General features: G+C 46.4%; 1 protein-coding gene across 1 annotated transcript in view; it reads right to left on the reverse strand.

The window, feature by feature from the left end:
* Positions 1-27680, reverse strand: part of TPR (translocated promoter region, nuclear basket protein) — a 240379-nt gene that overhangs the window by 156305 nt on the left and 56394 nt on the right. Inside the window, exons 19-26 of the mRNA XM_082266381.1 lie at positions 27390-27524; positions 23619-23759; positions 23347-23512; positions 15801-15967; positions 14539-14691; positions 10442-10558; positions 7371-7574; positions 3039-3214 (exon numbers count right to left, since the gene is read on the reverse strand). Of these exons, the coding sequence (XP_082122507.1) occupies positions 3039-3214; positions 7371-7574; positions 10442-10558; positions 14539-14691; positions 15801-15967; positions 23347-23512; positions 23619-23759; positions 27390-27524 (1259 nt within the window). The remainder of the gene's footprint in view (positions 1-3038; positions 3215-7370; positions 7575-10441; positions 10559-14538; positions 14692-15800; positions 15968-23346; positions 23513-23618; positions 23760-27389; positions 27525-27680) is intronic.

Raw genomic sequence — 27680 nt, forward strand, 5'->3', positions numbered from 1 at the left:
AGGCCTTCAGCTGCCGGCCGCCATTTTCTCAGGGCCTATACTCCCCTCTATCACTCGCAGGCCTGCAGGCGCTTCCCCACTCCGGCCTCATTGCATACCTGCCTGCTCTGCTCTCTTCCTGACCGGACTCCAGGCACTTTCACACGGCTCCATCTACTCACTGTATAGCTGCGGCCCATGAACAATATTAAATAAAGGTTCCCGACCCCTGAAATATAGTGTATGGCTCTCACGGAATTACATTTGAAATGTGGTGTTCATGGCTCTCTCAGCCAAAAAGGTTCCCGACCCCTGTGTAATGATATCCTGCACTGGATATACCATTTAGTTCAAGCAACCATTTTGTTTAAAGCAGCCATGACAGTTTACAAAGACCCTCACTCACCCTACCCCCCCAGCTAACTAAAGAATGCAGAAGAGTTACTACTTCAAAGAAACGGCCCTTCAAAGAACCTTATCTCAGCACAGACAGGACAGGCCGGGTCATAAAACGGAGCCACTTAATTAAGGCTAACCAGAGCTGTGTCGTAAATGCCACAGCCCAGCTGTTCATTAGAAATGTACCAATACATCCAACAATCCATACCCAATTCATAAATGCAGACAGGAACATGACACATTAACAAAAAGTATATATTTGGATGAGAAATAAAATACTGAACGGAACGAGATCATGCATGATCACCTTATTACATATAGAATAGAAGATAGCAATAAGATATTCCGTGTGATAATATATTCATGTTTAGTATCTTTTGAAGCCAAATCACATGATGAATGATAAACTAGCAGTTTAAAGGATGTAACCATAACATATTTTGAGATATTGAGAGTGGCATAACTGTCTATACGGGGAGGTTCCTTGGTATTGTCGTAAACTTAAGGGCAGCCCATGGCCACTGTTTATTGGTCAGGGACATCTGGTAACACCCCTTGCGGTCTCAGAGAAAAGGAGAGAGGCAGATGGGGTTAGAGAGTTCTCCTGGTTACATCAAGAAAGGAACATCTATCAAGTTTGATAACCGATCACCAGTGTTGGAAGTAACTGCGTTTAAGTAAACGGCGTTACTTAACGCAGTTACTTTTCAGGGTAACGAGTAATCTATCAGATTACCCGTCCTTTCCCTGTAACGCCGTTGCCGTTACTTTCGGCTGCGTTACTGCAATTACATCTACCGCCGCTAGATGGCAGTAGATGTAATTGTATTCCCCTCTCCTCTATGACCGCTGTCCGCGGTACTGGAGTGGAGAGAGAAGAGGAGGAGACTCAAGAGTGAGTCACGATAGTCTCGTCGGGGGACATTCACAGCCAGGAGAACAGCAACAGGCCAACAGGCAGCGCGCCATAGAGGGCAGGCCATAGAGTCCGGCGGATCAGCGACCCGACCAGGCAGCCAAGCGGCTTGTTGCAGTCAGTCATCATATAATATATATAACACCACCGGTCCACCACAACAGGGCAGCAAGAAGTCCACCACCGACTCCACCAACGCACACACCAGAAGAGGAGAGAGGCTGAGGCACAGACAGGCAGGCCTGAGGCTTGGAGGAGGACAGAGCCAGAGGCCCAGAGGGACCCGGACAACAACAGTGTGCCACACACCACCAGCACAGCAGGTACCAAAAAAAAAAAAACTCAGACTCAGTCACTCACAGTCACAGACACAGTCAGGACCCCCACCAGCCACCCACCCACCACCAGTGTGCCACCGACACCAGCAGCCAGCCAGCCCAGACAGACAGCAGCAGCCAGTAGATATAAAAAAAAAATAAAAAATTAAGTCAGGTCAAGAGGACCCCCACAACCAGTGTGCCACGCCACCACCAGTGTGCCACGCCCACGCCACCACCAGTGTGCCACGCCCACGCCACCACCAGTGTGCCACGCCCACGCCACCACCAGTGTGCCACGCCCACGCCACCACCAGTGTGCCACGCCCACGCCACCACCAGTGTGCCACGCCCACGCCACCACCAGTGTGCCAAAATACTGTATATAGTGTTTTTATTCTTCAATCAGTTAATATAAACATCTTTGCTATTAAAGATGTTATAGAACGCAATTGCATTATAGAATATTAAAAAAAAAGTCAGTTACTTTGCTGAGTAACTAATTACTTTTTCTATGTGGTAACTGAGTCAGTAACTCAATTACTTTTTGGGAGAAGTAATTTGTAAAACTGTAACTAATTACTTTTTTAAACTAAGATGAGCAACACTGCCGATCACACATGCTCAGCTTCTGAACACTGATAACCCAAGGACATTGAATGCAAGTATTCCTCTTTCTAAATTCTACCTTATTTTTTAAAATTGCTGTATTATGTCGCTATTGCTTTGAAACACTTTTCTGTAAATATTTTATTTGCACCAATTTTAACCTTTTTATTATTAAACTTTATTTTGAAAAGTGTTAATCTTGTCCCTAAGCTCTTAATGCAAACTAACAACGAACCTGTCTCTTGAAGAGCGCTACTGTATAGAATAAATCCTCTGAACATTCCTGTCTGTGGTGACAGTGCGTGTTACAGACGATAATTCTAAAATCATAATTGGCCTTTCTAAAATTACGAGCGTCCGCTGGGCTCATAATAACGTAGTGGTGGTGGCAGTGAAAGGGTTATTTGCTTAAATTAGCCTGGTGACAATCGCTCTCAGCCTGCTGGCATTTAGATTGTGGTCCCGCAAGCTGGAAAATCTACGTGCCAGGTACAGCTGAGAGTGGCATAGTTACGCAAGTGATGGTAGGGTGTGGGATTGCCTGGTGTTTGGTCACGAGTTAGTGAGAAGGGCAGGGATCTGATACCCGCCACCAACACACCCTGGTCTAGGGGGAAGGCAAGTCTTTGTTATTAGCTTTGCTCTCCCCCCCCCCCCAACCATGCTATTTATATACAAACTACCTCAATCTAGAGGTAAAAGCCCCCAAAGGCTTTTGATAGTTCCAAAAAGGATATCTAAAGAAACCACCACAGGTAATGTTATATTATAGCCAGCCTTTAGAACGTTTTACAGATCTGGGTTCAGATGTTTGATACCTGAGGATCTCCATGACTTGTTCTTCAGACTTCCCTTCTTCACTAAGAGACATATTGAGAGCTCCTTCCTGAACAGAGGTCACCATCTTCCTACTGAGGGCCTCAATCTGGTCATGTAACAGCCTGTTCTGTTTTTCCAGGTCTTCACAGCGGGACCGATTCTTGGACGCCTCATCCTATAAAAAAAATTGTATACCAAAAATTTTCATGCATGAAAAAAATAAAAACAAATTTATATATAACTAAAGAAATCCTTCCATTTTTTTGAGACACTTCGTAGCATAGGTTCACTTCAGGTCCCTCTTGATCCTAAAACTTGGTATTTTGGGAATTATCCCAGAAAAAAGAATTCCAGCTGACACTAATGTGGACAAGGGCCTTATATATTTAGGCCAAAAAGTGATTTTACACAGGTGGCTCTCGCCTACTCCTCCAACAGTGACTCAATGGCAAGCGTCCATTAATGATATTCTGAAGCGGGAGGAGCTCAACTATAAGCATAGGGGTTACCCCAGGGCTTTTTTCAGCGGGAACGCGGGGGACTGCAGTTACGGCATCTTCAGCACTAAATGTATGTAATGGCAAGGGGTGCTGGAGCGTCTGATGCTGGCCTGCTGGGGGGATTGTTACTGACTGGTGGGGATCTATTGATGCTAGGGGGCGTCTTATGTTGCTGAGGGTCAATTGTTTCATTTATACAGTGACTGCATTTTTTTTTTTTTTAGCGCTGATGCTTTAGTACTGGTGTCACTGGTCCCCAAAAAAAAGTGTCACTTAGTGTCAGATTTGTTCACCGCAATGTTGCAGTCCTGCTAAAAATTGCCATTACTAGTAAAAACAATTTAAAAAGTCCATAAATCTGTTTATAGACGCTATCACTTTTGCACAAACCAATCAATATACGCTTTTTGGGATTTTTTTTTTTTTAACAAAATGGAGATGCCCACCAGACACCAGATTGAGAAACTGAGGGCTTTGGAGACTGGGTTCGAATTCTGAATTGCCTAGAATAGGGATCATGGGAGAGGGCAATAGGGAGATTGATGTGTAATGGAAAGCCTTCCTGGACAGCTGTAATGTGTTTCCTAAGGTAGGATGATTACGAAAAACCTTCCGCAGTGGCAAGACCATCCACAGGCCAACTCTCTGCCATGTTGCCTGAGTCCCCCAAGTCCATGGCCTTTGCATCAATGCTTAGCCTTAGCATGGCAATACCGGTCAACCAACCAAGTGAGGGGAGCCACTTTATAGTAGGCCCTAAAATCAGGTAAGCCCAAACCACCCGGAAGATGGAGAAGATGGAGAAGTCGGAGTTGAAGGCATGGTTTCCAATGTGACCAAACTCTCGGAACATGGGGTTTATGCGTTTGAAAAAAAAGAGGGAGGCAAACTGATAGGGAGAGCCTGCATCAGGTAGAACCATCTTAAGGGCACTACAGCGAACAAACCATGTCAAAATGAGCGTGTGCCAGTGAAGTAGATCAGTCTGCAATCGCATAAGCAGTGGGTCAAAATTGGCCGCATAAAGGGCAACAGGGTCAGAGGTAATGTTAACGCCCAGATGACGGATGTAAACAGTCACCCAGCGGAAGGAGAAGGAAGGACGAAGGCCATCAACCATGGCCTGGCCTAACAAGATCGAGAGAGCAGATGACTTAGACAAGTGGATTTGAAAATAAGATAGGGTGCCCATAAGTACTTAAAGCGGAGTTCCACCCATTTTTAATAGGTTGGATTACATAGATGTATGTAATCCCCTTTAAAACGACTTTTACCAATGGAAACTTTTTTTTTTGCTAGTAAATACCTTAATTTCTGCTTTATTCCTCCTCTCCTCACTTCCGGGTCCGATCGGCGATGACGTCATTCGGCGATTCGCAGTGTGTGCTGGGATGTATTCCATTCCAGAAATCTCGCAGGAGCTGAGCTGTATTGTGTGCATTCAGGCCGTGACCTGCCCCGCCTCCTCTCAGTGAGTTGTACTGTATGCATTGTATTCAGGCCGTTCTCTGCCCCGACTCCGCCCCGCCTCCTCTCAGTGAGTTGTACTGTATGCATTGTATTCAGGACGTGCTCTGCCCCGCCTCCGCCCACCTCCTCTCAGTGAATTGTACTGTATGCATTGTATTCAGGACGTGCTCTGACCTGCCTCCGCCCCGCCTCCTCTCAGTGAGTTGTACTGTATGCATTGTATTCAGGCCGTTCTCTGCCCCGACTCCGCCCCGCCTCCTCTCAGTGAGCGCAGACTGTAAGCATATCCTCACTGAGCTCACTGAGAGGAGGCGGGGCGAAGGCGGGGCAGAGCACGTCCTGAATACAATGCATACAGTACAACTCACTGAGAGGAGGCGGGGCGGAGGCGGGGCAGAGCACGTCCTGAATACAATGCATACAGTACAATTCACTGAGAGGAGGCGGGGCAGAGCACGTCCTGAATACAATGCATACAGTACAATTCACTGAGAGGAGGCGGGCGGAGGCGGGGCAGAGCACGTCCTGAATACAATGCATACAGTACAACTCACTGAGAGGAGGCGGGGCGGAGGCGGGGCAGGTCACAGCCTGAATGCACACAATACAGCTCAGCTCCTGCGAGATTTCTGGAATGGAATACATCCCAGCACACACTGTGAATCGCCAGAGGAGGAATAAAGCAGAAATTAAGGTATTTACTAGCAAAAAAAAAAGTTTCCATTGGTAAAAGTCGTTTTAAAGGATTACATAGATCTAAAGTTACGAAAATGGTTGTAAAAACTTTGGCAGACATTCCAGCGGGTCAGTCAAAAAGAAAATCAGGTCGTCCGCAAAAGCAGCAACCTTATGAACCCCAGATGACTTCTGATATCCCGCAATTCCAGGGTCCACTCGAACTGTTCAAAGAAAAGTTTCTAAGGAGAGAATGAAAATTAAGGGCGAAAGGGGACAACCTTGGCAAGTTCCATTTGTGATCATGAAAAAAATCTCAGAACGCGTTTCGTTGACCTTGACAGCAGCTGAGGGACAAGAGTAGAAGAAAGAAATCCAACCCAGCATGGAAGACACCAGTCCAATATGTTCCAAGGTGCAATGGATAAACTGCCAACTGACCCCATCAAAAGCCTTCTGAGCATTCGTAGACAGACAGCAAGAGAAGGGAGTGGCAGGCAGTTCTGGCAGCATGGTTCAGTCGCTGAGTAGCATGTTGTGTGGACAGAGGAGAAATGCTCCAAAGTTCACTTTAGTGATGAAAGCAAGTTTAAAGAGAAAGTAAACTTCCCTGGTTTGGTTTTACCTATAGGCAAGCCATAATAAGGCTTACCTATAGGTACTGTAAATATCTCCTAAACTTGCAAAGTTTAGGAGATTTTTACTGTATACGCCTCCGATGACGTCATCGGCGCATGCGCTCCTGAAGGACCAGCCGCCCTTGCCGTTTTTTCAGCGCCCCTGTGCTGTGACCAGTTGGCTAGCTCGCGCATGCTGGAGGGCTTCGTTCTAAGGCACAGGTGTCAAACACAAGGCCCACGGGCCGAATGCGGCCCCCCAGGCCATTTCATGTGGCCCTCACTCCTCTCCTGCGGCACCCCCCTTTTCTGTGCCACCACCTTGTCTCTGTAGTCCACAGCAGAGAGGACAGAACTTCTTTGCCAGATCCTGCACTCCTCTGTGCAGCTGTAGAAAGGCTCCTCTTTGCCCCCCCAGGACATGGGGTGCTCTGGACATCTAATCCTACAGATGTAACCGGCTCTTTGAGGGCAACCATAATGCTGATGCGGCCGGCGATGAAATGGAGTTTGACACCCCTGTTCTAAGGTATTTCACAATGAGCTCGTATGTTATGCATACTAGCTCATTATGCCATTGTCATACAGGCTCTTTTTATTTTTTTGGTTTGGTTTCCCCATGGTTTACAACCTCTAATTTATTTGGGTCTGATTGGAAATATTATGTTAAACTGGGGAGAGACTAAAAGCAAAGTGTGAAGCGTCATGGTTTGGAGTTGGGCCTCTTATACAGGTACATGGCAGAGTGAATGCAAAACATGCGCTTCCCTCCCTGCATTCATTATCCCCCCCCCCCCCGATAATAAGTCACCAGTATCTTTTCCACACTAGATCAGGGTGCTATTAATGAAGCTGGAGGAGAGAGGAAACCACGTTCAAAGAGAGGAGGATGTTAGCCCAATCCGCAAACAATTTTCATGCATGACGGGATGTGGTTCTTGGTTTTTGGCTTTTCAGGCATTCTTGTATTGCATTGAAAAATGTGAAAACATTCAATAAAAATTAGCCGATAGTAGTAAATAAATAAATGTAAATGAAGGTCACTGCATTATATTATAAAGCCCATTACCTTTAGTATTCGCTCTCTCTCCTCCCAGGAAGCTTTGCACTCCAGCAGCTGGGACTGAGCTTTCTGAGCCGCCTCTTCTGATTTCTGGCGGGTGGCGGCAGCATTGCTGAGCTGTTCCCTGGCAGCCTGAAGAGCTTCAATATCAGCGGCATGGAGCATTAATTCCCGCTCATACTTGTTCTGTGATTCTGTGGCAATCTTCGCCTTTAAAATAAAGAAAGGGAGCAACCACATTCAGTGCAATGTGGCCACAAGACAGTATATGGATTCAGCAGGTAGGGCGGCCTTCCTCTATGAAGTATTAATGAAATCGCCTTCAGTATGAAAAAACTGACCCTCCCTGCACAAATGAGAAACTGGAAGATCGGCACTTTTGGTTTACTTTGCTCGGATCCCATATGGCGGCACTTTTACCCCCTTCCTCCCCAGGCCAATTTTCAGCGCTGTCACACTTAAAAATTGCGCAGTCATGCAACACTGTACCCATATGACATATCTATAATTTTCCAAGACAGATAGAGCTTTCTTTTAGGTGGTATTTAACCACTTTCTGCAAAACCACGTACCTGTACATCATTTTGTAGAAGTGGTTGTACCGGGGTGATACTTGCAGCTAGAGACATCACCCCCGGTATTTTTTTTTTTAGAGCCAGTGAAAGCCGGAGATTGGCTTTCAAGTGATGACCAATGCAGCTTAGCATCCACTCGGCTGTTCTCACAGGCAGCAGCAGGGGAAGTCCCCACCTCCCGCTGCTCCGCCCGGGGCTCTTCCGTCCCACCAGGAGACCAGAGCGACCAGCCAGCACATCCGCCGGCTGGACGGAGTCCCGAACAAAGCCAGAATCAGCTTTGATTGAGTCCCCTGTTCTGGGTTACTACATCGTTTACTCGGCAGCCAATTTTAAAAAACCTAACGTATTCAAAAATACAAATTTTGGCATTTTGAATACATTGAAGTGCAGTGGAGAGGTTTGGGGTCTTATAGACCCCCGATCCCTCCATAAAGAGTACCTGTCACTGCTATTACTGTCACATTCCTCCCCGATCCCTCCATAAAGAGTACCTGTCACTGACTATTACTGTCACATTCCTCCCGATCCCTCCATAAAGAGTACCTGTCACTGCTATTACTGTCACATTTCCCCCTATCCCTCCATAAAGAGTACCTGTCACTGCTCTTACTGTCACATTCCTCCCGATCCCTCCATAAAGAGTACCTGTCACTCCTATTACTGTCACATTCCTCCCGATCCCTCCATAAAGAGTACCTGTCACTCCTATTACTGTCACATTCCTCCCGATCCCTCCATAAAGAGTACCTGTCACTGCTATTACTGTCACATTCCCCCCGATCCCTCCATAAAGAGTACCTGTCACTGCCTATTACTGTCACATTCCCCCCGATCCCTCCATAAAGAGTACCTGTCACTCCTATTACTGTCACATTCCCCCCCCGATCCCTCCATAAAGAGTACCTGTCACTGCCTATTACTGTCACATTCCCCCCATCCCTCCATAAAGAGTACCTGTCACTGCCTATTACTGTCACATTCCCCCCGATCCCTCCATAAAGAGTACCTGTCACTCCTATTACTGTCACATTCCCCCCGATCCCTCCATAAAGAGTACCTGTCACTCCTATTACTGTCACATTCCCCCCGATCCCTCCATAAAGAGTACCTGTCACTCCTATTACTGTCACATTCCCCCCCCGATCCCTCCATAAAGAGTACCTGTCACTGCCTATTACTGTCACATTCCCCCCATCCCTCCATAAAGAGTACCTGTCACTGCCTATTACTGTCACATTCCCCCCGATCCCTCCATAAAGAGTACCTGTCACTCCTATTACTGTCACATTCCCCCCGATCCCTCCATAAAAAGAATAGCTGTCACTGCCTATTACTGTCACAAGGATGTTTACATTTCTTGTGACAGCAAAAAAATGATCAGAAAATTTTTTTTAAAAAGGTGTGTAAATATGATAAAAAAAAAAAAATGAAAGTGCCCCCATCCACCAAAGAAAACGCATACGCAAGTCGCGCCTGCAAATGTAAACAGTGTTCAAATCACACGTGAGGTATCGCCGTAATCGTTAGAGCGAGAACAATAATTCTAGCAAAATAACTAACTCTAAACCGGTAACCATTAAACATTTTTTAAAGCGTTGCCTATGAAGATTTTTAGGTACTGTCGTTTATCGCCATTCCATGAGTATGCGCAATTCTAAAGCGTAACATGTTAGGTATCTATTTACTCGACCTAACATCTTTCACAATATACATAAAAACTGAGCTAACTTTACTGTTATATAGGATCTGTGCTATACATAGCATTTCTTCTATAGCATCTGTGCTACATTATAGCATTTCTTCTATAGCATCTGAGCTATATTATAGCATTTCTTCTATAGCATCTGGGCTATATTATAGCATTTCTTCTATAGCATCTGGGCTATATTATAGCATTTTTTTCGTAGGTAAAAAAACAATATGCTTTTATTATTTGTTGTTGGGAACCTGTAAAGCATTGCACCCATGATCGGTAAATTGTGGGTGTAATGCCACGGTCCTGCAGCCTTGTCAGAATATCGGTCTCTCCCTGTACCTCCAATTCAGGCAGGCAGTTACACTGACAGGAAGTTTAATGAACTACCAGAGTGCTCAACAGTGCCGTGATAGTTCACTGAGAACTACAAATTGATAGCCGCAAAGGCTGCTGGACCTTGTAGTGTTCCCATTCACAGAACACTGCGAGTGGCTGGGCAGGCGGAGCTCCGCACGACCATGTTTTTTTTTTAGACTGTGACAGCGAACGGGGGAAGATGATCCCCTGCTGGCTGTCAAAATAGGGGGAGCGGTAGACAGCGCATATGTAACATGTTAAGCCCTGAATAAGGGTGTAACATGTTAAACAATGTGAACTTATCCTTTAACACAATCAGAAGTATTCGATTTCCTTGGATCCCATAGAAGTGTTTTTTTTTGTTTTTAGACCAGAGCCCCCACAAGATGAAGCCAAGTCCTTTCACCGTTAATAAAATGTTCAGATCTTTAACTTTCAAAACTCACTTGCTCTTGACAGTCCTGTTTGGCCTTCTGTTCGTTGCTTGAAGCAGTTGCAGCCCTCTGAAGAGCAGACTGGACTTCCGCTTGCAAAGTGGAGAGACTCTGTTTAAGCTGCGATAACTGAAGAAATATAGAGAAGTGGTAACAAAGGATAGGTAATAATGTACACACATACAGCTTACATGGAGGCTACTTCATTGCTAAACAGAGAAACACAGACAGAAAGTAACTTGCATATAGATCTAACAGAGGCCCAAAAACCGTCCATAAACTCCATCAAAGAGCATGTATCACAACCTTTGTGTCTTGGTTTTTTGATTAACCCCTTGCCTACCGGGCACCTAAACCCCCTTACTGCCCAGGCCAATTCTCAGCTTTTAGCGCTGTCACATTTTGAATGACAATTGCGCGGTCATGCAACACTGTACCCAAATTAATTTTTTTACAGTTTTTTTCAAAAAAAAAAAAGAGCTTTCTTTTGGTGGTATTTATTCATTACTGGACAGGCAGAATGGGGGGTCCCCCTAGGGTGTGGGACTTTAGCGGCAAACACACTTCCACAAGTAGATAAAAGTAAATCGTTTTATTAAACAAGGTTTAAAATTGATCTTACATAGATCAAACGGGTATAAAGGTCACAAAGATTGTACAGATAGTGTATATGGATATAATTATCAAAAAAGAAATGAGGAGAATTGTATTGCATATACTCAAAGGTACATATTAGCTTCTTGAAGGAAATCCTCCCACCCCACCTCATTACTGGGGTTTTTATTTTTTGCTGAACAAAAAAAAAAACAAAAAACAAGACAGAAAATTCTGAAAAAAACAAATAAAAGTTTATAGTTGGTTATAAAATTTTGCAAACCGGTAATTTTTCCTCCATTGATGTGCACTGATGAGGCAGCACTGACTGCCACTGATAGGTGGCGCTGGTGGGCACTGGTAGGTGGTGCTGGTAGGCAAAGATGCCCCCTCTCCTCTTCGGGACCAATGTCCCTCTGACCGCGTGAGAAAAAAAAAGCTGATCGCCGGCTGCTGTTTACATCATATGATTAGCTGTCATTGGCTGACAGCTGATCGCATGGTAAGGGGTCGGGACCGGCCCAATACTCTGATCTGTGATCAGCCGAGTCTCATGGACTCACTGATCACAGAACAAGCTGCGCACGTTCCGCAGGGAACGCACAGGCAGCTCATGCACGTGAGGATGTACACGGACGCCCTCCCAGCAATGTAGGTCCACGCTGTAGCCGTGCTTACAACAGCAGACCATCATTCTCTCCACAGGGAGGAATCGCGGGTGCCCGGCGGCAGTGGCGGCTGCCGACAGTGCATCGGCTTCCCCGCTGCCTAATGGGGACCGGTGTGCGCGTGCCCCTAGCTAGAAGGGCTCACGCAAACCGCTATACAGGTACGGCGTATATCTACGTACAGTATATCTACAGTATATCAGGTACAGTATATCTACGGCGAGCGGTTGGCAAGTAGTTAATGCACCGCATACTAACTCATTATGAAATACTTACCTTAGAACGAAGCCCCCGCAGCGCCGCCCGCTCACACGGTCAACATGTTCACCAGTTTTCCTTCCAGGTTTGCGTCCTCTGGCCATCTGAGCGGCCGGAGCCGCGAGACTTCATTCCAGCGCATGTGCACAGGAGCCGCCATTCACGGTACAGAGCTCTTAAGGAAACAGCACGAGCAGCCATTCCTTCAAAGCGCATGCGCCAATGATGTCACTGGCTGCATGCAAAGTAAATATCTCCTAAACGGTGCATGTTTAGGAGATTTTTAGTACCTATAGGTAAGCCTTAATATAGGTACAAGTTACAGAGAAAGCTTTACTTTTAAGTTTGCTGTTATGGCTATATATAGAAATTTATAATTAGTTTACCATTTGGAGAGACATTTTTTATAATTTACTAAAATCTTTCTAGGCCAGTGTAACATTTTTTCAGTCAAGGCACCCTTTAAAATTATTCTAAAATGTAAAAACTATTTTAATAAGTTTACACAATGCAGCCGAAACCATACACGTAGGACACCCAACATTAGAGGGGATTTATTCTTCTGAAGTAAATACACCTTTGCACACTGGTACTGACTAGTATTCCAATGTTTCTCTTCTCCCTCACTTAGCTAACAAGACCCTAGTGCCGATGGAGGGGGGCAAACAAGGATGCTGTGCAGGTACCAGACTTTCTCCTTATCAACCAATGATGTTCATGGTTCGTTGGAGGTTAGCGGCTAGGTGGTCATAATGGTGCACAATAAAAACCTGTGGCTTTGTGTAGCTAAAATCCAGGATTAACCGGTTGCCGACCGCCGCACGACTATATACTGCGGCGGTCAGCCCCGGCCAGGCAGAGTGATGTATCGGTACGTCACTCGCCTGTCACTGACTTGCGAGCCTATCGCGGGCGGGCGCGCGCCCGCCGAGGCGCGCGCCCGCCGCGGCTCGTTCACAGGCAAGTCAGTGCGTGTGACCGGCGGACTCGATGTCCGCCAGTCACACTGCGATCGCTCCTGTGAAGGGAGAAAGACAGAGCGGCTTGTGTAAACAAGCTGCCTGTCAGTTCTCCCTGTGTAAAAGTGAAGATCTGTCCGTTCTACTATGTAGAACGGTTGATTTTTGCTTTTACACCAATAGGAATGTCCCTACACAGTTAGAATCACGCCCCTAGGACACACTTAACCCCTCCCTGTCCAATAAAGTTAACCCCTTCCCTGCCAGTGTCATTTTTGCAGTAACAGTGCATATGTATAGCACTGATTACTGCAGTAATGTCACTGGTAACCCCAAAAGTGTCAAAAATGTCAGTCAAGGGTCCGATCTGTCCGCCGCAATGTCGCCGTACCGAAAAAAAAAAATCGCAGATCGCCGCCATTACGCGTTAAAAAAAAAAACACCAAAAATGACAAAAATCTTTCTCTTTGTTAGTAAACGCGATAACTTTTGCGCAAACCAATCAAAATACGCTTTTTGCGATTTTTTTTACCAAACATAGGTAGCATAAAACAAATTGGCCGAAAAATGTTAAAAAATTTTGATTTTTACTTTTTTTTTTGGGGAATTTCATATAAAAAAATGTGAAAAATATTGTTATTTTTGCAAAATTTACGCTCTTTTTTTGTTTATAGCGCGTGATCAAAAAAAATCGCACAGGTGATCAAATACCACCAAAAGAAAGCTCTGTTTGTGGGAAAAAAAGGACGTCAAATTCGTTTAGGTACAGCGTCGCACGACCGCGCAATTGTCCGTTAAAGTCACGCAGTAAAAAATAGCAAAAAAACCCCTGGTCCTTTAGCAGCCAAATCCTCCGGGGCTTAAGTGGTTAATTCATCTGTTGGATTGTATACAATTTTGGGCAAGATTTAGGCATTTTGCTAAGGCACCCTTGAAAAATGTTTAAGGCACCATGGTTGAAAAAGGCTGCTTTAGTACTGATAACTGTGATAACGTAACTGGTCCCCAAAAAGAGTCAAAAGTATCAACTAGATGTCCGATTTGGCCTCTGCAGTCCCGCTAAAAAAATATCGCTGATTACCGCCATTGCTAGTAAAAAAAAAAAAAAAGAAAAGGCTATAAAAAAGGTTTTTGACTTTTTATTGGCTGTGTTTTATATCAGAAAGTAAAAAAAAAAAAAATATATACATATACACACACACACATATATATATATATATATATATATATATATATATATATATATATATATACACATACACACACATACATACATACACACATACTTTTTTTTTTTAATTTACGCTTTTTGGTTATAGCGCAAAAAAAAAAAAAAAATACCGCAGAGTTTACCAAAAGAAAGCTCTATTTGTGGAAAAAAAAAAGGACATCAGTTTTTTTGGGGTACAGCGTCACATGACGTAAAGTAACAGTGCCGAATCACAAAAAATGGCCTGGTCATTAAGGGGGTAAAACCTTCAGGTCCAGAAGCGGTTAAAGTCCAAAATCTCTACTTAATATTTTCCCCCTAGACAGTTGATGGTAAGGTGTGACAATGCTGCCCCAGAGTTTGCCTGCAGCCACCAGCGCTCACCCAGGACCGCTATGTCTGAAATAGTAAGATTCATACCTGCTGCTCCAGATTCTCCACAACTTTATGTCTCTCATCTCTAAGTTCTTGTTTTTCTTTCTCTGCTTCCATCAACTTCTTCTCAAGCTGTGACTGGTACTCTGTTGCTTCTTTCATGCGTGTTTCTATGGTTTTACGGGTTTCGTCAGTGACCTATTAAACAGAAGAACAAAATCTAACAAAATGTATAACAGCTGCATAATTTTATTTTGAGTGGAGGCCAATGGAGGGACTGGCAGGGAGGGGTGGAGGTCACTGAATGAAGGACAGTGGAAGGATTGGCAGAGAAGTATGGAGGACACTGAATGGAAGCCAGTGGAGGGATTGGCAGGGGACACTAAATGGAAGCCAGTGGAGGGATTGGCAGAGAGGGGTGGGGGACACTGAATGGAAGCCAGCGGAGGGATTGGCAGAGAGGGGAGGAAAACACTGAATGAAAGCCAGTAGGGAGATTGGCAGAGAGGGGTGGAGAACACTGAATGGAAGCCAGTGGAAGGATTGGCAGAGAGGGGTGGAGGGCACTAAATGGAAGCCAGTGGAGGGATTGGAAGAGAGGGGGTGGAGGACACTGAATGGAAGCCAGTGGAGGGATTGGCAGAGAGAGGTGGAGGACACTGAATGGAAGCTAGTGGAGGGATTGGCAGGGGACACTAAATGGAAGCCAGTGGAGGGATTGGCAGAGAGGGGTGGGGGACACTGAATGGAAGCCAGCGGAGGGATTGGCAGAGAGGGGAGGAGAACACTGAATGAAAGCCAGTAGGGAGATTGGCAGAGAGGGGTGGAGAACACTGAATGGAAGCCAGTGGAAGGATTGGCAGAGAGGGGTGGAGGGCACTAAATGGAAGCCAGTGGAGGGATTGGAAGAGAGGGGGTGGAGGACACTGAATGGAAGCCAATGGAGGGATTAGCAGAGGGAAGGGGGACACTGAATGGAAGCCGGTGGAGGGATTGGCAGAAGGGGGTGGAAGACATGGAAAGGTTGGTAAGGTGGATAAGTTTGAGAGCAGCATATATGATGGACTGAATGGGGGATAACCGCAGGTTGGAGACCACTCTTAACATTGTAAATTGTGAGCCCCATTTCAGAAACAGGTCTGGCTTATAAGACCCCCTTCCCTCGCTGTTTCTACAATAAGTGTTTCTAAGAGAAAATGCGAATGAGTGCTGAAGAGTGGAAGCCGCCATTCTGTGTGAGCACTGAATAACCTGCAGATTCTTCCAGAACTTTCTACAACAAAGTGGATGCTGAAGTTTTCCATTACCTGCTTTTCCTTGTTCAGAGACTCTTCCAGGCCAAGGACCACCTCCCTGTACTGCTCCACATTGCTGGTGGAAGTTTTCAGCCTCTCCTTCAGATCACTGATTTGCTCTGTAGCCTGCTTCAGCTTATTCTTCAATTCCTCCAAATCTTCAGCGTTTGCTTCCTTGTCTAAAAAAAAATTAGCGATTAGCACACAAAAATTAACCTCTTTACGCTGACAGTACGCATATACGTGGCCTCGCGGGACAGGGCTTTTTTTGGGACCGCATATGGGTAATCTGTGCTGGGAGCGCAATGCACAGCACGATCCCACCGAGAGCCCTTGTCACGTACTAACGATCGGGACCTGGAACTCCCGCTTCCGGGTCACCTGATCGCTGTGATAGCCTCTGATTGGTTATCACAGTGAAGCCCACCCCCTGCAATTCTCTCTGTGACTGGAGTGTAAGATACATTGCATCTCTCGCTCTCCTTGCAAAGAGAAAAAATGCCTAGATGAAGGTTTGATCTAGGTCAGTGCCAGGGTTCGTGTTTGGGTCAAGTAAGGGTCAAGGTCATGCTCCGCATTTTTTTTTAGCAGGACTTGGAGCCACGGAGAAAAGGAGTCGGAAAAATATAGCGTGCATAAAATCCTATGTTGCATGATAAAGTGGATGTAAATCCTTCCATATACCCAGTGAAGTGACTGGCCTCAGGTGATACACCGAGATTAAACAAATCATCCAGCATACAGTGGGTACGGAAAGTATTCAGACCCCCTTAAATTTTTCACTCTTTGTTATATTGCAGCCATTTGCTAAAATCATTTAAGTTCATTCTTCTTCCTCATGAATGTACACATAGCACCCCATACTGACAGAAAAACACAGAATTGTTGACATTGTTGCAGATTTATTAAAAAAGAAAAACTGAAATATCACATGGTCCTAAGTATTCAGACCCTTTGCTCAGTATTTAGTAGAAGCCCCCTTTTGATCTAATACAGCCAGGAGTCTTTTTGGGAAAGATGCAACAAGTCTTTCACACCTGGATTTGGGGATCCTCTGCCATTCCTCCTTGCAGATCCTCTCCAGTTCTGTCAGGTTGGATGGTAAACGTTGGTGGACAGCCATTTTTAGGTCTCTCCAGAGATGCTCAATTGGGTTTAAGTCAGGGCTCTGGCTGGGCCATTCAAGAACAGTCACGGAGTTGTTGTGAAGCCACTCCTTCGTTATTTTAGCTGTGTGCTTAGGGTCATTGTCTTGTTGGAAGGTAAACCTTCGGCCCAGTCTGAGGTCCAGAGCACTCTGGAGAAGGTTTTTGTCCAGGATATCCCTGTACTTGGCCACATTCATCTTTCCCTCGATTGCAACCAGTTGTCCTGTCCCTGCAGCTGAAAAACACCCCCACAGCATGATGCTGCCACCACCATGCTTCACTGTTGGGACTGTATTGGACAGGTGATGAGCAGTGCCTGGTTTTCTCCACACATACCGCTTAGAATTAAGGCCAAAAAGTTATATTTTGGTCTCATCAGACCAGAGAATCTTATTTCTCACCATCTTGGAGTCCTTCAGGTGTTTTTTTTAGCAAACTCCATGCGGGCTTTCATGTGTCTTACACTGAGGAGAGGCTTCCGTCGGGCCACTCTGCCATAAAGCCCCGACTGGTGGAGGGCTGCAGTGATGGTTGACTTTCTTCAACTTTCTCCCATCTCCTGACTGCATCTCTGGAGCTCAGCCACAGTGATCTTTGGGTTCTTCTTAACCTCTCTCACCAAGGCTCTTCTCCCCCGATAGCTCAGTTTGGCCGGACAGCCAGCTCTAGGAAGGGTTCTGGTCGTCCCAAACGTCTTCCATTTGAGGATAATGGAGGCCACTGTGCTCTTAGGAACCTTAAGTGCAGCAGAAATCTTTTTGTAACCTTGGCCAGATCTGTGCTTTGCCACAATTCTGTCTCTGAGCTCTTCAGGCAGTTCCTTTGACCTCATGATTCTCATTTGCTCTGACATGCATTGTGATCTGGAAGGTCTTATATAGACAGGTGTGTGGCTTTCCTAATCAAGTCCAATCAGTATAATCAAACACAGCTGGACTCAAATGAAGGTGTAGAACCATCTCAAGGATGATCAGAAGAAATGGAAAGCACCTGAGTTAAATATATGAGTGTCACAGCAAAGGGTCTGAATACTTAGGACCATGTGATATTTCAGTTTTTCTTTAATAAATCTGCAACAATGTCAACAATTCTGTGTTTTTCTGTCAGTATGGGGTGCTATGTGTACATTCATGAGGAAGAAGAATGAACTTAAATGATTTTAGCAAATGGCTGCAATATAACAGAGTGAAAACTTTAAGGGGGTCTGAATACTTTTCGTACCCACTGTAAGTTGTATCTGTTTATCTGCAGTCTTCTCTTTTGCTACAGCCGTTCAACGTGCAGAAATTATACAGCTTGTCTGAGCTTTCAAAAAGCAGGGGGCAGGGAACTAAAGTTATACTCAGCAGAGCTCAGTGAAAGCCAATTGGAGTGAAGAGACTAGTGATCGACCGATATTTTTTTTAATGCCGATACCAATATTTTGGTCATCGGATATCGACCGATATTTTCAGACATTTGAAAAACCCCTCCTCTGCACTTAAAAGCATTTAAAAATGCCAAGTTTGGCTGTTTTGAATGCTTTTTTTTTTTTAATTTGGCGCCGAGTACCCGGAAGTGATGTCATGACATCACTTCGGGTCTCCATGTAAAAAACCAGATCAGAGCCGAATGCGGCTTTGATCGGGTCTTCAGCGGCCGTGCACATAGGATGCCGGGGTCTCCCAGTGGGACAGGAGACCCGGGCGGGCCGTGGAAAGCGGTGGGGGGTTCCTTGTAATGACAGCCGAGCGCCTTCTCAGCCCCCCTCCCCAAAGAATCATACTTACCCAGGTAAATTCAGCTGCCAAAGCCAGCAGAATATTAGCATGCATAAAGAAAGGGATGTATTCCAGAGATAAAACTATAATCCTTCCACTTTATAAAACTCTGGTCCGACCGCATCTGGAGTATTCTGTCCAGTTCTGGTCACCAGTCCTCAGGAGGGATGTGTTGGAGCTGGAGAGAGTCCAGAGAAGGGCAACTAAACTAATTAGGGGATTGGAGGACCTTGACTATGAAGAGCGTCTACAATCGCTCGATTTATTCTCCCTGGAGAAGAGACGTCTGAGGGGGGACATGATAGCAATTTATAAATATCTTAATGGGGATCCCAGCTTAGAAAAAAAGCTGTTCATTCGAAGGGATTGCATGAGGACTCGAGGGCATACAATGCGATTAGAGGAGAAGCGTTTTAACCTCAGGCAACGTGGGGGGTTCTTTACTGTTAGGGCTACAAGATTGTGGAATTCTCTACCACAAGAGGTGGTTTCTGCGGGAAGTATGGTGGCTTTCAAAAGACTCTTAGACTTACATCTCAAGGATCAGAACATTCAGGGGTATGTGAGATGATTACAGCCACACACACCTACACAGGTTGAACTGGATGGACTATTGTCTTTATTCAACCTCACCTACTATGTAACTATGTAACTATGTAAATGCTTCATCTGACCTCTGCCAGCTTCAAGACTGAAAACTGAGCGATCAAACGCAGCTGATTGCTCAGTTCTCAGAGAGTTGGTCACTGTCTCTCTGCAGTTTGTTCTGCACTACTGTGACCCCGTTTTCAGCTGTGATCCACAGGAGAAGTGCAGCCAAATAAGCTTTCCCCATAATGCTTTAATTTTGAAAGTACTGCACACCAAAAGTCAGGCGTAAATTTAGTTACAGGCAGGTCAAAGAGGCATGAGAAAAAAAAAAAAAAGACCATACCATGGAAAAACTCAGGGTCTCCCCAACAGTGCATGCTCATCATTAAAGGTACCTCTGATCACAATTTGCACTTCTAATCCAGCACTTGCTGCAGTTTCAGTCCCGGCACAAGTTACCCTACAAGCCAAGATCAGAGGTACCTTTGTGATGAGTATGAGTTGGGGAGATGCAGAGTATGATCATGTCTATTAGACCTGCCTGCCACTAAGAATACATCTGACTTTTGGTGCATTAGCAGCCTTTTAAAAATTATTTGGCCGCTGTAATGCTACAGACTTTAAAGTTTTTTTTTTTTGTTTTTTTTTTTAGATCTCCTGAGCAGAATGCTTGCCGAGGACACCTCCCCAGCTGAACAGGCTGGCATTCGTGGTGACCACTGTCCAATAAAACGGGAGGAAGGATTTGCCCAGCCGAATCGCCGAGAACGAAGCCACCATGTCAGGGACTCCCTCGTTCCCCGGCTCAGCCGAATTGGATTGTCCAGAGACTGCAGAGTCTTGTCCCATTTGGCAGAATCTCCCTTGCAAGGACCTCATATGGAACTGTGCACACGGAACCGCCTCGAAGGTAGATACCATCAGGCTCAGCATACGCGTGCAAGTCCAGAGGGATGACCATCTTCTGGACAGCAGGAGACAAATTGCAGACTGCAATTTCTGGAGTTTGTCCAGAGGAAGGAGCACTCTGGCTAAGGCCGAGTGCAGAGTCAGACCCAAATAGTCCAGCTTTGTGGACGGAACTAGCGCAAGCTTCTGAGAATTCAGAATCCAGCCAAACTCCCGCAGTTTGTATTGTGATCTCCAGGTTTTACACCAGAGCAGCAAGACTCCGCTTGCAGAAGGAAATTGTCCAAGTAGCCCAGCACTGCGATCCCCCGTTGGCGTAACAAAGCTAACACCGGGGCTAACACTTTTGTGAAGACCTGAGGAGCGGAGACGAGACCAAAGTGTAACGCCACAAATGGTTAATACTCCTCTCCCACAGCAAAGCAGAGGAAACGCTGGTGACTGGCACATATTGGAATGTGAAGGTAAGCATCCTTGATGTAAGCGGTCCGGGGACAGACGCAAGTTGGAAGGAAAGAACCTTGATGGGGACAAGAGTGAAACTCGATCTTGTAGCTGGACCAAATTACTTTGTGGACCCATTTCTCTTGTACCAGGGAAGTCCACGTGCCCAGGAACCAGCGAAGATAGCCCCCTACCCCTGATATGGGTGAGGGCACACCTTCATGCTGAAACAGCCTTGTCCATGGATCTGGAGAAGCCCGCTCTCGGTTTGCTAGACCAGGTTCGTTTGGATACTCCAGGAGGAGGCCCTGAAAGGCTTTGAGCCTTTGTCAGTCGACCCTGAGGGACGAAAAAACTTTTTACGAGCCAAGAAAGATGGCCTATGTCTGCGGAAGAAAGGTACTCTTCCCCTCCGCCCCCATGAGACCCTTAATGTCACCCAGAGTAGCTCCAAACAGGCAATCTCCTTGAAAAGGAAGATCAGTCAAGGCGTTTTTAGAAGTCCGGTCCGCAAGCCACCATTTGAGCCAAAAGCATACGCAGAAAGACTACTGTCGAAACAAAGCTGAGCCACTAGGGGAGCCGCATCAAAAGAGGCATCACAGATAAACTGCAGCCCCTGGACCAACTGGTCCACCAGCTCAGCAAAGGCAGGGGGAGTCACGGCATAAAAGCTTAGCCTACTTGGTCAGAGCTTGCGACACCAGGGCAATGGTGAATACTGGTCTCAGTGCCGAACCAGCTAGAGTTTACATATTCCGGGCCACATCCTCCCCCTTCCTGTCAGCCGGTTCCTTAAAGGCCGGAGACTTCAACCGGAATCATGGTTGCCTTGTTCAATCTGGAAACCGGAGGGTCCACCACTGGTGAAAAAGTCCACTGTTAAAGGGACTCCTCATTGGGGTACCGCATAGCAAATAGCTTAGGGACCACAAGGGGGACATTTTGGTCGCTCTCACTCTTTAGCGACATCTCTATCAAAATAGGAGGGGCAAGGATACACTTTTGCCACTCTGAATGGCTTGTGAGTGCCAAACGAAACAGACCTGTCGCAGCTTTAGCTGCGTCCCCCATCTTTAAGGTCTCACGCTCAGATACAATCAGTGCATCCACCAGCGCCTTTTTCGTGTGCGGCTACAGGAGTGGAGGAATCATCCTCACTATCAGAGAATTTAGGACGCGTGACTCAGCAGTGTCCCCCACGTTCGCGGCGGCCGAATCAGATTCAGGATCTGAGGAGACAGATGAGGCAGGGGCCGCTTTTTGCTAGCCCATCACCCAAAAAACACCTCCACCTGGGACACAAAGGACTCTAGAACCACCGTCAGTGCATCAATGGATGGTTGGGACCCGGAGGCCTCCGCAGCCTCTGAGAGGGTATCAGGTGGGGAAATGTGCCCCAAAGACTCTATGAGTCAATAGGGGGAACCCCACAAAAAAAAAGTTGTAAAAACACTGCTTGCTAAGGGACACCCCCCCCCCGGTCGCCGGTAACAGAGAACCAATCGATCCTCAGCAGAGAGGGAGAGGACCCCACCAGACTTGCCACCCAGCAGAAACAGGCACATGCAGGCACCAGGATAATCTGCACTCTATGTCTGGTGATCAGCACCAGGGGATGAGGGGCTCCCACCACCGAAATTACCACCCAGAGGACTCCACTGTCATGGCCTCCGCCATTTTCATTAACACACAGAAAAATGGCCGCCGGACTACACCAACATGGCCGCCGTGCAGAAAGCACACAGGCTACAAGAAAATGGTGGCACCACAAGGATCCCAAGAGGGATCCCTAGGCCTCAGAAAAATGGCAGAGGCAGGAAGGGGGGCCCTGGAAGGAGCCCCCCACCAGGTACAGCCCCCACCCCAAGAGGTGGACCAAAACACCCAGCAGCCCCAGCACCAGACCGATGAGGGGGGTGCCTAACAGAAAGGTGGGGAACCCGGGGGTCCGACCATCCCATGGAGGGGCCCAGGTCCACCCCAATACACTCCAGGGAGAGAGGGAGGCTAGTTACTTGCCATACCAGGAACCAGGTGGACACCGCTTCAGACAGAGCCTTCTTTATCTCTAAATGAGGGGGCTGTCGGCCAGGAGGAATGCTGTGACTCAGACCTGGTTGTATACAACCTCGCAAGGCGTTTCACTCGTAGGCCAGCCCCCGTCCGGTGGGACTATATCATGGCCGACCTAGTGCGGAGCTGAGGTCTGCGTGCGCTCGCTGGCCAGACTGGGATGACCACTGGAGTCAGATTATCCAGCCCGTCGCCCAGTCCAGCAGTTGATTGTAGTAGGAAAACAGGAGAAAAAAAATTATCCAAAAAGGAAAAAAAATTGCCAGGACCAGAGATCCCAGCAAGGAAATGGGTCCTTACTCCTGACTAGGCAGAAATAAAACTGAGTACCTATAGCAAGGAGAGAGGGAGTTTCTTGGATTGGTAGAGAGGGAAATATCTCCATGGTGGTGGATCACTGGATAATCTAATATATAGTGACCTTTAAAGCGGACATTTGGATTGTCACTGTGGTGTTGATCCACTTTGGATTTTTTTATTTATCACCTAATTTTAAGGTGTTTTTTTTTATTTATTTTTTTATTTTATGTCTAAAGCGCTGCACTGTTTAATTTTTTATCACTTTATGATTCAGCTGCTGAATGGACCTCTGAGCGCAATTTCTTCTATTTTTATTCTCCAATATATTACCTTCTGCGGATGGCTGACTCGAACGCGAGGCCAGCTGAGCTTCGAAATTGGTCAGCTGTTGCCTCAACGTAGCGATTTCTTTGTTTGAATTCTTCAGAAGCTCCTTGGTGCTGTTGTGAAGATTTAACTCGGATTCGCACTGTCTCTTGAGATCCAGGATCTGAACCTAATAAAAAAAAAAAAAAAAAAAAAAAAAAAAGCCCACAGGTGATTTCAGTGCTCCCAAGGTGTGGGAAAACACGATTGTCTGTCCAGAGATTTGGAATACTTACATCCTGGTTCTTGCTCAGCAAGTGTTTCTGTTCTATTTCATGCTCCAACTTCTTCTTCACATGCGTTAGCTCTTGTTCCAGTCTCTCAATCTGGTTGTTGTATCGTTGCCTAAATTCTGTCTCTGACCTTTCCAAGGTGACCTTAAAAAAAAAAAACAAAAAAAAAAAAAACACAGCATGGTTAGGCTTTAAAGCGGAGTTCCGGCCTCAAAATCGAAAAAATTGATTTTGGACCATCTGCTTGCCGAGTCACCTGAAAATGAAATGGATGCTCCTGATTATTTTTTTTGTTCCCTTACCTTATTATAGAAGAAAATATACTCACCTTCCTTCCACTTCCTACCTCTGCGGCCGCGGCCCACGCCGTCTCTTCCCGTTTGCGATGGCTCCTGGGAGCTGAACGTCATCGCTCCCAGGAGTCAATGCGCCTGCACCGGCCCCGCTCGTCACTTCTGGTGCAGGCGCAGCATGCCCAGAAGCTGTTTAGCAGGGAATGCCGCACCTGCACCGGAAGTGACGAGCGGGGCCGATGCAGGGAATTCTGGGACTCAGACGTCACCGAAGAGGACACGCTGGCTTCAGCTGCCCACACCTGAGATGGCAGCGCTGGAGAAGAAATTTCCAAGGCAAGTGCAACCTTTGACAGTTTAGAGGCTATCCATTATGGAATGTACTAGTCCTGACTGTCCCGGGGGTATTTGTATCCAGTGCTTTAAGTGGGCCGGTATGCACTGGTACTCCGTACCACCACTTCAAAATATGGCTCTTGAGCATACCGCCACCTCTCCGTGCGCCTTAGCGTACCAGTATGCTCATTTTGGACATCTGCGCCCCCTCAATTGCCCCCCCCCAAGAATATTTCCCACTCCAGAGCCAGACCAGTCACCACCAGTGAGTCCCCCTGCTCCGGAGTCCCAGCCCAGGCCAGGGGGGGGGGGGTGCTCTGTGGGGACCCTGATGTGGGGGGGGGGGGGGGGGGGGGACAAAATTTATAGGCTATAATAGAGTACTGGCTCCTCTTTTGGGCCACTTAAAGCACTGTTTGTATCTAAATTTCACCCCCTGAAGCCGGAACGCCGTTTTAAGCTGTAGTCAATCTAGTGTTTGCTAGCACCACTGAGATACAATCATGCCATCTACCCTTCTATAAAATTTAGGAGCACCTGGTACAGTCAAATAGCTTGAAATGGATATGAAAAGCTTCTTGGGTGAACCCTTTCCCTGTCACCACAGCGGCGGGGGAGGGGGGGGGGGTGGTGGTTTGTTGACACCACGTGTGTACATCTGACAGACTCCTGCCTGTCAGATGAAAGCGTTGGGGAGACTGCGCTGCCACCGATTGCTTCCACACCCCCCTGGTAACGACATACCCACCATTTATCCTGGGCTCTGCTTGCCCATCAGCAGGCCCAGGACCGACATAGCAGTTGCTGCCTGGTAGAGGGGAGGGAGAAGAGTGGACACATCCGTCCGCTCTCCTGACCTCCTTGTTGGTGATCCGGAAAGAAATGCAAAAATATGGAATATGGAAAATATTCACAGCGCTTCACTTTTTCCACATTACAGCCTTATTCCAAAATGGATTAAATTCATTATTTTCCTCAAAATTCTACAAACAATCCCCCATAATGACAACGTGAGAGAAGTTTGTTTGAATTCTTTGCAAATTTACTAAAAATAAAAGGAAAAAAATCCCATGTACATAAGTATTCACACCCTTTGCTCGATACTTTGGTGAAGCTCCTTTGGCACCAATTACAGCCTCCAGTATTTCTGAGTATGATGCTACAAGCTTGGCACTCCTATTTTTGGGCAGTTTCTCCCATTCTTCTTTGCAGGACCTCTCAAGCTCCATCAGGTTGGATGGGGGAGGGTCGGTGCTCAGCCATTTTCAGATCTCTCCAGAGATGTTCAATCGGGTTCAAGTCTGGGCTCTGGCTGGGCCACTCAAGGACATTCACAGAGTTGTCCCGTAGCCACTCCTTTGTTATCTTGGCTGTGTGCTTAGGGTCGTTGTCCTGTTGGAAGATGAACCTTCGCCCCAGTCTGAGGTCCAGAGCGCTCTGGAGCAGGTTATCAAGGATGTCTCTGTACATTGCTGCGTTCATCTTTCCCTCTATCCTGACTAGTCTCCCAGTTCCTGCCACTGAAAAACATCCCCACAGCATGATGCTGCCACCACCATGCTTCACAGTAGGGATGGTATTGGCCAGGTGATGAGCGGTGCCTGGTTTCCTCCAGACATGACGCTTGCCATTCAGGCCAAAGAGTTCAATCTTTGTTTCATCAGAGCAGAGAATTTTGTTTCTCATGGTCTGAGAGTCCTTCAAGTGCCTTTTGGTAAACTCCAGGCGGGGTGTCATGTGACTTTTACTGAGGAGTGGCTTCCATCTGGCCACACCCATACAGGCCTGATTGGTGGAGTGCTGCAGAGATGGTTGTTCCTCTGGAAGGTTCTCCTCTCTCCACAGAGAAATGCTGGAGCTCTGTCAGAGTGACCATCGGTTCTTGGTCACCTCCCTAAGACGCTCCTCCCCCAATCGCTCAGTTTGGCCGGGCGGCTCGCTCTAGGAAGAGTCCTGGTGGTTCCAAACTTCTTCCATTTACAGATGGAGGCCACTGTGCTCATTGGGACCTTCAATGCTGCGGAGATGTTTCTGTACCCTTCCCCCAATCTGTGCCTCCATACAATCCTGTCTCCGAGGTCTACAGACAATTCCTTGGATTTCATGGCTTGGTTTGTGCTCTGACATGCACTGTTACCTGTGGAACCTTCAATAGACAGGTGTGTGCATTTCCAAATCATCTCCAATCACCTGAATTTACCACAGGTGGACTCCAATCAAGTTGTAGAAACATCTCAAGGATGATCAGTGGAAACAGGATGCACCTGAGCTCAATTCTGAGTGTCATGGCAAAGGGTGTGAATACTTATGTACATGGGATTTTTTTTTCCTTTTTTTATTTTTAATAAATTTGCAAAGATTTCAAATAATCTTCTTTCACGTTGCCATTATGGGGGATTGTTTGTAGAATTTTGAGGAAAATAATGAATTGAATCCATTTTGGAATAAGAATGTAACATAAAATGTGGAAAAAGTGAAACGCTGTGAATACTTTCCGGATGCACTGTATGACGTCTCTTCCGGGTCAGCCTCTCTATGTCCCTGGCCAGGACGGGTGGAAAAGAATGCAATGCAAAATGATTTGCATTGCATTAAATTCAGTGGAGCAGAAGGGGGACCCTAGATGTCTCATTAAAGAGAACCTGTCAAAAAAAAAAAAAAACCCACATGGGGGACTTTGTCCCCTATATAATCTTAATAAAAACATTTAGGAGGGGGCGAGTAAGGGCGAGGAAGGGGGGGGGGGGGACGGACGAGGAAAGGGGAGGAAGGGGGGGGGGGACGGACGAGGAAAGGGGAGGAAGGGGGGGGGGACGAGGAAAGGGGAGGAAGGGGGGGGGGGGAACGAGGAAAGGGGAGGAAGGGGGGACGAGGAAGGGGGAGGAAGGGGTGACTTTGCCATTGGAAACCATATAACCTATTATCCATGCGTTTTTGATGCAGAAAAATAATGCACTGGACAGCATGTGGTGTGAACTGGCCCACAGTGCAAACTATAAAAACACACTAATTCCAGACATATCTTCCCCGCCCCAATTGGGAGTGTGCCTGCAGACTTAGCAATGGCTACTGAAGAACTTTCACACAATTAACCCCCCCCCCCCCCCCCCCCCTTATACTGTACATGTCAAATCATTCTACTGACCTGGATGGTTTGTAGGTTGGTAAGCAGCAGGTTTTGCCCTCTTTGCTCAGCAAGTAAGGACTCTCTTTCTTGGCTAAGACGAGATTCCGTCATTTTCAAAAGTTCCTTTTCACGCTTCAGATTTTCTGCCTTAACCTTGTGATAATAAAACAAATAAAATAAAAATAAAATCAGCTTAAAGTATAAAATTTAGGACAAAAATGAGAACACATCTACGTCACTCAAAATATAAAGAACAAAGGGGCTAGAGGACTTATGGTACAGTATGAACTCACAAAATATAAAAAATAG

The sequence above is a fragment of the Pelophylax lessonae genome, assembly GCF_965119305.1.
Source record: "Pelophylax lessonae genome assembly, chromosome: 8".
In the NCBI taxonomy this organism is placed as follows: Eukaryota; Metazoa; Chordata; class Amphibia; order Anura; family Ranidae; genus Pelophylax; species Pelophylax lessonae.